The following is a 13,392-nucleotide window of genomic DNA, read 5'->3' on the forward strand; positions in this document are numbered from 1 at the left end:
GACTTTGAACCTTTTGAGTGACGCATCTAATCTGTTATTTTAACAGCTATAATTGAGACAATTAAATATAGGTCTTAAATCATTGCAGATTCTTATATACTCGGAAATGGATACATGCATATTTGAAAAATAGTAATATTATTGTCTGTATATTATATATATATATATATATATATATATATATATATATATATATATATATATATATATATATATATATATATACAGACAAATACAAATAAAATACAAAATAAGGGGGGAACACCCCTCCTCCATCTTTCATTTTCCATCAAATGAAAAAATAGGTCGTCTAACCATTTTATCATACATTCAAATGACTTACAAACAAAATGAACAAAGCATGTGTTGATTTGAAGAGTCGAAACGAACAGGGCCATAAATATCCCTGTTGACTATAACTATACTAAAGCTTCTTTGAAGTTGTAAAATATGGAAAATGGTATTAAAACCTTAATAAAATCAACATTCAGCAGCACATAAAACAGGCCGGTCTATAGTAATAAGAAATTATAGTAATTGTATGCTTCATAAACATTTAAAATCAAATAACATTAAGGATTCTTTGATGAACAGAAAGTTCTAAAGAGATTCGAAATTAACCAGATTTGTCTTTCATTCACATTCAAGGGTAAGTTGCTACATGGGAATGTTTGTCAACCTCAATGACCTTCATAGGCCTTGAAAACCAAGTTATACAGGGCTGGGTAGAGAGATATAACAGTCCACGCTCCACCCTGATATAGACATTACTTCATAATGCTGCAAGCGATGAGATACCAGGGGGGAAAAAGCTATACTTGCTCAATTTTAGAAAGATTTCCCTCCCTCTTTGTAATTACTTTAAGTAATTAGAGTAAGCTAATCGCTCTGATTGTACCCCAGTCAATACCTTGATTTATGGTCACCACAATGACAGAGGAAGACTCGAGATTAGATTCAAATTCACCTCTACTTTTGTGTCCACTTCCTTAAGCCCTTCAGCTCAGAAAGACGTGTATGTTTACCAAAACAAGATACTGAAGGGGTGGAACTCTTACCAGTACCATATGTACAAATGTCTTGCAGAAATAAATCCATGCATCCGAAAACACTTATCTCAGCATTTTTATTGTTTTTCCTAATCAATAATAAAGTCAAAATGGACAGGTATAGCCCTGTGTATCAGATCACAAGAATCTGTAATAAAATAAGACAGGAGAGAAAAAGATCATTAGCTACAAATTTGGCATGGTGAAAAAAAGGGGGCAAAAAGAAAACATCAAAAATGTACATGCAAAAAAAAAAAAAAATGTAGTGTTATTAACTATGTAAACAAAATAAATACTTTAAGGGAATATACAGCAAGATGACAAAAAAAACCTTATGGTGGCAACCACTGACAGATTGATGGCTGGCATTATTCAAGCCACACAGGATATCATTCAAGGCTTAACAGTGTCTGCGGGGGCTTTACACATTGAACCAGAAATTATATTTCAGCTGTGCTTCACATCAAATCATAAAACAAATTACAGGTCAAAACTGCAGGGCACAGGATGAATTTAAAACAAAAAAAAATAAATGCAAAGGGAATTGACAGCCTGTGTGCATCTAAGTAAAATTAGATTTCAATTCATAGCATCTTTGGATCTCCTCGACCTTAGTTATTGAAACAATACTAAAGTGACCGACTTCAAGAACCTTTCAGAAAATTGTCTCTGAAAAACAGGAAATCCTACAATAAAAAAAAGACAATTTTAATGGCAAAGGGACTATTTGAGGCGTTTCTTGACGGTAGCCACATCAGTCATGCTACATACAGTCACTCTTTGATATCCCTGCTTGTGTGACCAGTGATATGAGGTATAAAAACATCAGCTGTGACGATTTCATTTTAGTCATCACAATCCTCATCAATGCGATTATTATTACTACCATTATTGTGAACGGAGTACCCCGAACTTCCTAAATGAGTCCTAGTGGTCAGTTTGTGTTCCCTAAGAGCCGTCCGCCTGTCAAACAATCTTGCATGTGGTTCTGTCCTTTGGGGGGATCGGTAGGTAAAACACATGAAAGAAGGAACAACATTAGATGACAGTAATTCAAGGACAGTGTAACAGCAGCCAACAGTGCTGATGGAAGACAGTTATTGATCGTTTTAAAAAAAAAAATACAATAATACTTGTACAGTACAAAATCAAACATATAAAAAAATGTAGTTCAAGGTAATACTTTGCCCTGCATGCACACTGTGATAAGGTTTCTGAATTCCTTTTGGACTGTTCAGTCGGTATATTTAGGACCAATACTATATAAATTACTAAGAGCGGGACTTTTTACAAGTCGCCTCTGGTGAAAAGCTTGGTACAACAGGGGCCATTTTAACACAAAGCACATTTTCCCAACCCAATACCTTTGAAATATAACAAAAAGGAGAAGAAAAGTCCCCCTCTTTAACCTGCCCTACGTCCATGAGAAGCTGGGAATAAAATAGAAAAAAAGACACCCCGCGCTCCCACCCCAAGAAAAAGCCCACCCTTAATTCCAGCAAACACGTCCCCGTTGAAACTAACATTTTTCATAAGACCTCATCGTTGGTCTTTTCAACATAATCTACGCTTTCTAAAATTAATCCCGCCCCTTTTCTGTCCACTGCCCCCTTTTAAAAAAAACAGCATGTCAGTTACACAGTTCACATTCTGTGTGATCAGCCTGGGTAGTTTCATTCACCGTGTAAAATAAACAGGAACCAAAAAGTGCTAAATGGGATTCTTTTTGATGAAGAAGGGAAAGGAGGAGTGGACGGAGGGAAAGAGGGATGAGCAAGCCAGACAGGCGCAGAAGAATCCCACGATCTGGCCTGTGCCGAGAGGCACTTACACGCTCGCATGCAGCGCCCTCTAGTGTATAGCCCTTGGCTTCGCAATCCAAGGGAAAAAAAGAAGGACAGGGCAAAGGGGGTTTATGTGCAGTCAGTCACAGGCCTCCCTTCACAAACTCAATCCCTCTTTATCTCCCTCCAGGTCACCTGCCAGTCTCAAGAAAGAGTATATGTTATTTTACATACAGATTCTTATAAATATATATTTATATATATATATATATGGCCCTTACTGAAAGAGAATGTGAGCTTTTCACATTGACATAAAAGTACCATAATCTCTATACAGCTAAGTGGAAAGTGGTGTCAGTGTAATTTAACAGGCAGCGCTTTTGTCTTCTACTTGTTGCACTTTTTCAAAAGGAAAAAAAAAAGCCAAAAACTCTCTCTTGAAAAAGCTCTTTGTATTTGCAAAAATGTCTGCCTCTTGGATGAATGCTTGCTACCCTTCTGGATTTGCCGTCCACACGTTTTCCTGAGTAATACTTGAATCATTGTAACAGACGATTTCAGTTCTGGGCAACTCCCTGCCATTGCTTTTTCATAATTATTTTTACACGCTTGTGAAGTCAATTGCTAAAGTGTCTTTGAATGACTTTTGGGGAAAAAAGTAAGCTGAACTAATTTTGCTTGCGTTTTCGTCTATTGATGAGCAGAGCAGAACTAAAAGTCTACGGAGAAAGTAATAATGGAAAATGCATCGCAGGCCAAAGGAGGGTGAAATTTCATACGAACATAATGGCAGTGAGAAAAACATTACTTGAAAACATGAAAATTTCATTGAAGTAGGAGAACTAAATAATAATAATAACAATATTAATAATAACAATAATAATAACAACAACAACAATAACGACAATACAAAATAAAGACAGCATGACAAAATAAAAATAGAGAACCTCCATCTGAGCATCTAGGCACAGGAGCCCATTCACCTGTAGCTTTGGCTTGTTGGGGTTTTGGAGCCACTGCTGACTGGGTCGCTGGCATCAGCCAAGAGACTGCTATACCCTGAGAATTCGGAGACTGATGTCTGTAAGCGGTGAGTCACCTCTCCCCCCGAGTCACTGCTGAAGGCCAGGGACACTCGACCCCCTTTAAACTGAGCCCCGAAAGCCTGGGCAAAGTTCTCAATCTGATAAGGAGCCTTGGCTGGGTCTAGAGTGGCCAGGTCCTGGGATGCAGCCAGAGAAAACCCTCCAGTAGTGGCTGCGGCTCCGTTTTTCGGCCCTTGCGGTTCCTTCGGACCCCCCAGGTCGGGAGGCTGAGGTGTGATCTGGTAGGCGTTGGTGTTGGGGGTGTGTGGAGGTGGCGGAGGGGAGGTGTGCTGCTTGTCCAGCTGCTCGGTGAGCTCCTGGGAAGGTGTGAGCTGCTGCGTGTGCGCAGACGGCTCCAGGCTGCTCAAGTGGAAGCCCGTTGGAGGCGACGAGCCCTCGAGGAGACCAAAGTGGGACTTTGGCACAGACGAAAGGGAGGGCGAAGATGAGACCGGCTGAGAGAACGAGTACTCGAGAGGTGAGGAAGTATACACATGCTTGTCTGACAAAAGTGGGCTAGGGCCTGTAAATGGTCCCGTGGTAGTCACGGCCGAACCAGGACTGGAACCCAACGGGAAGCTTGCACTGTGACTGGTCCTCTCTAGCGCCTGCAGGAGAAAACGCGAGTACTCGTGCATGATTACGGATTTGTCGCCACTGTTGGGACTCGACGGGGCGTCCTCGGGTCCCAGTGGGTCTGCAGCATCTGTGGCGGCTGGCTGGAGCTCGACGTGATGGGAGTCGGTGATGTCGAAGGTCACGTCAGGCTTGTGAGCATAGTGGTCCAACAAGCTCTGGAGAACCTCATCTGGGATGCCAGACTTGTCCTGCTTTATATCTCCCAGAGGGGACGAGTCCAGGAGGCCCAGTGCAGCGTCGCCATCTAAGACTCCAGAAACGACACCCTGGATAACCGTCGGCTGAGACTGCATGTGACTGACGCCTACATCGTAGTCTGAGGCTCCAGAAGCAGCGCCCCCATTGTTGGGCACATGGAGGTACCGCCTCTTCTTCAGAAACTGCATGGCATCATCGTAGTTACTGCTGCTGGGACCGACTTTGGCCCCTGGACCTGGAAGAAGCCCAAGGCTGTCCAAGCCTCCTCCTGCAGGCAACTCCATGCCTCCTGACTTGGACTGATCCATGTGGTGAGAATTCTTCTCCAGGGACTTTCTGTTGCCCTTCTTAAAGGCCATCTTGGGAGCCCGGCCGTGTTCTCCGTGCATGCTGGGGCCCGGCTGGGCTGAAGATGATGTTGTTGATACCCCAAAGTCATGCACCCCGTAACCATCAGCCCCCTGACTGTGTGTCGCTCCCATAGACCCAGATGACTTTTTACGCTTCCGCTCACCCCCCTCACCAGCATTTTTTGTCTTGCCCCGTTTGCGGCTGGGCGTAGCTGCATTTCCCTGAGAGATTCCGTAGCTGCCGTGTTCTCCTGCTGAGCCCAACTCGAGTTCTGCTCCATCCACACCCTTTTTAATGGCATCTCCACACGTCCGCTTGTGCTTCAGCAACCGGTCCGTTCTGGAAAAATACTAAAGGAGGAACATGTGTAAGAACTCAGTGCTGCTTAACAGAAGCTGGTTGAAAATCGTGCATAAAACGCACCTGTTGGCAGGTGTCACACTTATATGGCTTTTCTCCGCTGTGAGTTCTTTTGTGTCTTTCCATGTGGTACTTCTGAATAAAACGCATGTTGCACTGGTCACAGCTGAATGGCTTCTCTCCTGGAAACCCGAAAAGTGTGAAGGGAAAAATAAGTTGAGGGACCAAAACAAATTTGGTTTGCAAATGTTATAATAAAAACAGAAGTGGATGTGAAGCGTGATCAAAGTTTTGCTAACAAATGAGCCAGATATGAGGAAATGAAAGCTGAAGTTGCTTGAGGAACTTACCACTGTGGATCTTCTCGTGTCTCTGTAAGAGGTATTTCTGAATGAAGCTCATGTTACACTGAGTGCAGCGGAAAGGCCTCTCACCTGTAAATGACAGGGAATGTCAAGCATTGACGTGTTTATAATGACTACAGAGGCAGCAATACATCATGATGGTTTTTAATGGTTCCAATACCTAGCAAGCCTATGTGGCTGCTGATGAATAAGGTTCTCATATAAGCTGTCCAATTTATTTAAATCACAAACAAAACTAAAAAGGCTTTATGCGATGTGTATCCTCTGTATATTAATATGTATGTGTGAATATATATATATATATATATATATATATATATATATATATATATATATATACATATATATATAAATTTCTCACACCTTTTGCACTGTTGTGAACTTGACAAACCAGCTATTTTTGAATGCAAGTACCCTTAATCTCTACTTAATACTGGCTGTTAATCCTTGGAACAAATTGTTTTGTGATGACAGTGTGCCAAGGGCCAATCTCTGCCGTGTAGTACAAGTACTAACAAATGCACACTCTTTTAAGTGTACACGCATACTGACCTGTGTGTATAAGCACATGTCTGCGTAAATGATAGGAGCTCCGGAACGCTGCATTGCAGTGCTCACAGATGTGCGGTTTGGAGTTTGGAGACAAGCTCCCTCCATCTGGATCCAGCATCATTGACTGCACAGAAAACAATTCTCAGCATTAGACAACACTAATATTATTTTTGAAGGGATGTCCTTTCTAAACCTTTTTAAATATGTTAACAATAAGCACAGCAGTGAACAAAAAACAAGTCTTATGTTAATAAAGTGTTTGTTTGCACCTTCGACTCTCCACGTTTCCTCCGTGTCTTGCCCTCCTGTCCCTCGCCGTTTGACCTTCGACCTTTCCTCCCTGAGGATTCCTTTACCAGCCGCCCTGACAGCTGGAAGGATAACAAAGATAGAATGGGATTGGGAGCAGACTAAATAAAAGACCACAAAATCCCATTCATTCACACAACATTTGTGAAGCACAAATCTGTTTTTCATTTTGTATGCATGGCATATTGAGACTAAAAATACTCTGTACCTTGGATTTTTGCTTTTGGATTTTTTTTTTTTAATTGAAAAATGCATATACAGAAATCTCACATGACTCTATGATATGCACATATTAGATGAGAGACTAGTTTGAATATTAAAAGTATTGGCTAATGTGCATGTGGCAGAAGGCAGGGTGGTAAATCTGTTATTTATGAGCCTCTATATCTATCCCAGGAGAATCAATGACACTTTCCCTTTTTCGCGTCCATCTATGGAAAAACACCATGTGGATTATTGACCAGCTGCACATATGAATATTGTCTCACACTTGGGCAGTATAAGAAAACAGATCGGCGAGAAACACACACAAAAAAAAACCTATAGTGAATGGGGATTAAAATATGAATTGTCAGTGTGACTCTCATTGTATTTCTGAAGGCAATGGCATATTTGACAAAAAAAGAAAACTAGAGCGAGAAAGATGTGAAATTTTCAATTGCACCCAAGGCTAGCCAAAACAAATTCTTTTATCCTTTGCTTTAGTCTGATGTCTTTAAAATGACCTCTCCTTTAACAGAAAAAGGCTTGAGGAAGAGCAACTGGAATAGATTATATCCAACCAAACAGAAAAACAAAAGACAGAACAAAGAGATCTTGCGTGTTATTTCTTGATATGGTGCTAGAAATAATCACAAATTAGCACGAGTCATCATTTTATTAATGTGATCACAGCTGCCTTCAGCTACTGCACAAAGACAGAGCCAGATGCACCGTCTCAATGCTTCAGCCCGATTTCCTTTCAGACGCTGGTTCGGATGAGATGATCAATAAACCCTTATAATGATTAAATGGGTTCACTGCCCTTATAACCTCAGAAAGGACTTAATTATCACAGCAGGGAGAAGCAAAGGTACCGTTTTGCATTTACGCACACATAACTGCATGAGTCCTGTTAAATATGACTTAGTCAAACCACCCGATCATTCACAGAAATGGAATGACATCACTGACAGGAAGGACAATTAATTTCTGTAATATTGTGGAATCTGCATTCAACTCAGCTTGGGATATGGACTTCCCTAAGGTCTATTGGGATATAGACCTTAAACACAAATCTGGCTTAGCTCAAGAGTCTAGGGAATCTAGATATTAAACAAAATCCTATGCCCTTTAAAATGCAACAAATCATTAGATGGTCATTACATGGTCATTAGATTACTGGATGCTGGACACCCACTACTAACACCATAAATCTTGAATGAATAAATAAGTCAATTAATAAATAATAAATACTTTTTTAAAACTATTGCTCAGGGTTGAGGCTGAAGGCCATTAGCTATATTATCTCTTTAACGTATAACTAATACCGTTATTGACTAAAGACTATATAACAAAGGTATAAATGCAAATAGCAAGAACAGAATAAAATAAAACAATGGCAAACTATAAAAAGCAGATATTTCACTAAACTTCAAAAAAATGTTTTCCTTGTAAGGTTCAAAAAGGTAGCTTTTGTTATTTTCCATCACAGTCATAGAAAAACCATCTTTCTTAGTGTGAACAAAACTATATATTCTAAAAGAACATTTTGTACACTATACTACGGAAAGGTTCCATGGATTTTAAAAAACTTTCCGAGTGTAGTGATGTTGAAGGTGGGGAAGTTCGGTAAAATACGAAATCTCATAAATCTCAAAATCACCCAATGAGGCTGCTTTACCTTTTTATATAAAGCACAAGTAAGAAATTCCTTGGTGTGATTACCAACCATCCTGTTCAAATGTTTGTTTGTTTTTTGTTGTTACAGACAGATACAAGCACACTTACATTTCCCAGGCTGAGGTCGTGCACCACCAGGTTCTGATGGTTGCCCAGCGAGACCTCCAGCAACTCTCCTCCACTTCGTACTCCAGTTCCAGCTCCACCTCCGGGGTAGAGAGGCAGCCTGTAATCATGTTCAGAGACCTTCTCCTGTTTAATGCCCATTGCATGAACGTAATCGCCCACGCTTCCCATCATCCCTCCTATGCCTCCTCCACCACCCATGCCTCCAGCACCCAGCCCTCCTCCTCCACAGTCCGGCGAGTCCCTCTCCTTCTTCAAGATCATCTCGTGGGGCTGCAGGTCAGCCATAACAGTTTGACTGGCCAGCCGGGTGAAGCTAGTAACAGGGGGCAGGTGACTGAACATGAGCATGCCTGGACCGAAGCCTGGCTCCATGCCACCGTTAGAGCGGAGGAACTCATTGCCAAGTTTGTCCTGGATCAGGCTCATGTTGAAGGGGCAAGGCTCAGAGCGATATCACACTGACGCTGATGCTGGAACGGGGGTGACGGGGTCTGCTTCAATGCAAGGCCACCTCACTCATCCTAAAGACACGAAAAAGAGACCAAATAATGATTTGACATTCTTTATATAGTGCTTTATATAGATCGCTTTATAAGTGCTCACGGCTATGCCTGATTAGCCAAGCAGCAACACAATTATATTTAATATGTAATATAATGAGTAACAAATAAATGTTAAATGTTATTACCATTTTTTTCACAAAAAAATATAATCATATACAATAAAGTTCAATACACTCACTAAAGAAATTTATTTTAAATATATTACAACTTTAAAATGTAATTTATTCATATGATGTTTTCGCTGTCACACAATCTTTTAGAAATTATTCTTATATGCAGATGTGGTGTTTAATAAAGATTGCGTATTATCAAATTTGAACAAAATGGATTTGTCGCTAATTAATTCTTTTGTGGGGAAAAAAAAAAAATCAAACAGCATTTATCAGAAATAAATCAACTGTGAAAAAATGGCAGTAGTTACATTACTAAGCAGTAATAAAGCAGTAATAAAATCTTGTCAAGATACTAGAGATGGAAACGGTTTGGATAGAACAGTTTTAAAAGATGAAAATTAAGTTTCAAACGCTGCAAGAGTGTGAATGTGCCTTGGGCGCCCACGTCAGCCATGTTAGTGCTAAGGCTCTGACTACCTATTACCTCCTCCTGAGTGCATTTGTAATTTGGAAAGTGTTCATTTCAGGTCTTTGAGACTCCTCAAAACAGGTCGCTGTGACAAACGTTTGCAACTAAACTGAAAGCTTCGTGACGCTCGCCAAATTAATGGAAATCGTGAAGCATGTGATTCAAGGAAGCATTGTGAAGATCCTTAAAAGCAAATTAGAAACAGTAGCCGTTCACTCTTTTGATCCAGCTAATAAGCACTTAACTGGATTAATCACAGGTTTGTGGGTCATGTCAACCTCTTTTCACTCTATTGTGATTGCCATTTCCTCCTTTTAACACATAAATAACAACCTACGGAAAACAACTCACTCGTGACTTTTAATGAGAAGTAATGTCAAGTACTCATAAAGCTTTGAAATAATTATAAGAGTTACACAAACAGTTCAACATTAGACATCCCCTTTTTATTTAATGTGCTGCAGTAATATGGGTTTTTTTTCTTCTAAATGCGAGTCATTACCTGCCTATAGTTCCATGACACAAAAGCATCCCTACAGATTCATTGTAAACATCCAATCCACAAGACATCTCTAACTCGTTATGCTCAATTGTTTATGATTTAAAATTAAAAAGCAACGATTACGCAAATTTAATAACTAACTTTGTATTTTCCAAGGTGAAAAATTGTATTTTCACATGCACAGACATTCACTAGATATCATACTCAAAACAAACCGCCTGGTGTTTGCTCACACGCTCTATTTTTGAACGTTAAGGATTAAGAGAGCTTGTTATAAATATAAACACAGATGTTGTGCCCTGTGAACCTGTCTAGCATTAGGAATGTTAGTGGATTGTGGTCTGTGGGACATTTCTCTTAAACGTTTATGCCCAGTGAAATGTGTGTTTGTGTGTGGGAGAGAGAGAGAGACATTTGTTATTAGGTCTACATCAATCAATTGTGGTGGCTATTTTATACGCAAGTATCACCAAGATTGAGGTCTGAAGACGGGACATCCTGTTCTGATTAATTACGGTTTTCTACAATTGGCAAGCAGATTGTTGCAAACGCAAATTTACAAATTTAACCCGTCCAGTAACAACTTAATCTACAAATCAATCGGCAAAGATACCGATTCAATTTTGGCCAACCTTTAACACGCAAAACTTAATTTCAAGACTAAAAGTAATGACTCTGAGTCAGATGATGATTCAGTAACTGCTAGGAATGATCTAACGTATGCATGCATGCATGCCAGCTCGCAAGTCTGAGTTTGTGGACTGGATTAGACTGGTTGCACCATACCTACCTTTTTGCAAGCAACCTCGAGTATAACATAATAGCAAGATGTGTTTCTGTGGAATATCGTCAAAACTTCCATTGTACTGTAGGAACAAGCAAACCGAAAAACGCTAAGACACTTCTCAAAATATCTTCTTTTACGTAAACCAAAAGAAAGCAAGTCATACAGGTTTGGAATGGCATGAGGTTAAGTAAATGGTGACACTTCATCTTGGGTTGAACTATCCTTTTAACTGGAGCCTTTTATTACTCACCAATGCCTTTAAAAATGGAATATACAAAGAAAAGCTACCCATCATTTTTACATAAATCCTGTAATAAAATACAGCGGTTTAAAAAGCATAAAAAGTGCAGAAATGTAAATTCTAAGAGGCACTACAGAGGGTTTTCGTGTCTTTCTCAATGTGTGTGCGCACATTTGCCGAGGGTAAATCATGTTTCCGGGAAGTCAATGGCCAATTGCTCTTCTTTAGATTTCTGCGCCATCCGATGATTCATACAAATTTATTTCCCCTTAAAAGGTTGCTGGATTGGATCTGAACCAGATGATCTGGCATTAGTCACAAACACGCCATCCGTGTCACTTCACATTCAAGGAAAAGATGAAGTCTAACCTCGAGAATCAATAGGAGCCCGTTCAGGAGTCAGGACACGGAGAGTTCACGTCCAACATTTAATTATTAGATTCAAAACGTGACTCTCTTTCTTGTGGTCCCACATATATATATATATATATATATATATATATATATATATATATATATATATATATATATATATATATATATAAAGGTGAAATATAGTGGCAGGATTCACGGCATGGTTATGTTAGTGGGTTCGGGATTAACGATGTAACCGCGGATATAACCACAAAAATCTATTAATTACATGTGTAATTACATCCAGGTAATTTTATAGAAATACAACGTAGAACGTGCGCACGCTAAAGGTACACTGTATAAAACGGCGATTAATTTAAATGCTAGTACATAACAATAACAGGCACTTAGTGTAAAGTGGGTCCAAACGTATCGTGGAATAAAGAAATGCGAAATAAAGGAACACTTCGTCCTAGAACAGGCGTCTTTTATCTCGTGTAACAGCACACGGCTCGCGTCTCTTTGTGTTGTGAGTGCGCGCAGACGGCACGCGACGCAGATGGTATGTAAATAGCTCGTGCATACGTTAGCCAACGGAGCTAGCTCATCAATCAGAGACATAAATCATTTATTTCACACGCTCAAATCAAAGCGATTGCCAACTCGGGACGCAGTGGCCATATTGGCCAGAAATACAACACGACCCCGTGGCACGGGACCCCGAAGGCTACACCGTGGACGTGGGAGATTTAAGTTTTTGTCTGTAAGGCAAGACCGTTATGGTGGGATCCATATTAATAACTTCATGCCGACTCACAAAGGGCCTCGCTGCTAACGCGCTAGCTATCCGGCTAAGCGACGCTTAATAAATAAATCGCATTGCGAAGTGCAGAGCGCGGAACGTGCACTCGTACGATCGCAAATATAATTTAAAAAAACCCAAATGCGATAATTAACTAAAAATCACTTTGCGGACTAAAACGTGATTTCGTTTTACACCACAAGTTCACAACAAGAAATGAAGACGCACATAACATGCACAATGGTATTGCTGCGAGATCGCCAGCGCTTACCCATAATAAACAGCCCCATGCAACTCCAACGAACAATTGATGCTCCGCGTCAAGCTACGCGGCTACATGCTACACTGCGTCGCTGCGCTGCGCTTTGTTGTCTGCCCCGCTGGCGTGCGCCTCTCCGGCGCTTCAAACTTCACGCAAAGCTGATCTCAGGGTTTCGCTTACCAGTGCATGTCCACCGTTGGCTCTCTCTTTGTGTATTTCCCCCCTCGATCGTTTCTTTTTAACGTTCAGAGTCCAAACATTGTTCTCCCGCAGCTGCTGCGTTCCTCCATCTTGTCTGAGCGCGGGGAACTGTGGGTAGCGCCGACGGGTCCTGCGAGGAGACAGACGCTGTGATCCAGGGCATTGGAGCAGCGTCCGATAGTGAACTATCGCAAGAGGAACACACGCTAGACCTAGTGGGTGCTGTTGGGCGCTAGATTTTTCAACTCGGTTCGCTTTTGCATTTTAGGCTGCATCCTCTCACACGATATCCATTGTGAACAGTTCTCATAAACAGGCTACTTTTTGGCCGCTTTACCACATTTACATAAGACGACGACTGCTTTTTACATTTTTTCCCCTTTGAAAATCTGTTTA

The 13,392-nt window shown here is 40.7% G+C and overlaps 1 protein-coding gene across 1 annotated transcript; it reads right to left on the minus strand.

Annotated features, from left to right (window-relative positions):
- Nucleotides 1-1,111: 1,111 nt before the first annotated feature.
- On the minus strand, nt 1,112-13,127 carry znf281a (zinc finger protein 281a). The gene is made up of 7 exons (XM_043235008.1): nt 12,976-13,127; nt 8,682-9,223; nt 6,653-6,754; nt 6,384-6,507; nt 5,817-5,900; nt 5,530-5,648; nt 1,112-5,456 (listed from the first exon to the last, which is right to left on the minus strand). The coding sequence occupies exons 2-7, from the start codon at nt 9,126-9,128 to the stop codon at nt 3,813-3,815; spliced, it is 2,520 nt and encodes an 839-aa protein (XP_043090943.1). The 5' UTR covers nt 9,129-9,223; nt 12,976-13,127; the 3' UTR covers nt 1,112-3,812.
- Between the last annotated feature and the right edge of the window lie 265 nt (nt 13,128-13,392).

This window comes from Puntigrus tetrazona, chromosome 3 (genome assembly GCF_018831695.1).
Source record: "Puntigrus tetrazona isolate hp1 chromosome 3, ASM1883169v1, whole genome shotgun sequence".
In the NCBI taxonomy this organism is placed as follows: Eukaryota; Metazoa; Chordata; class Actinopteri; order Cypriniformes; family Cyprinidae; genus Puntigrus; species Puntigrus tetrazona.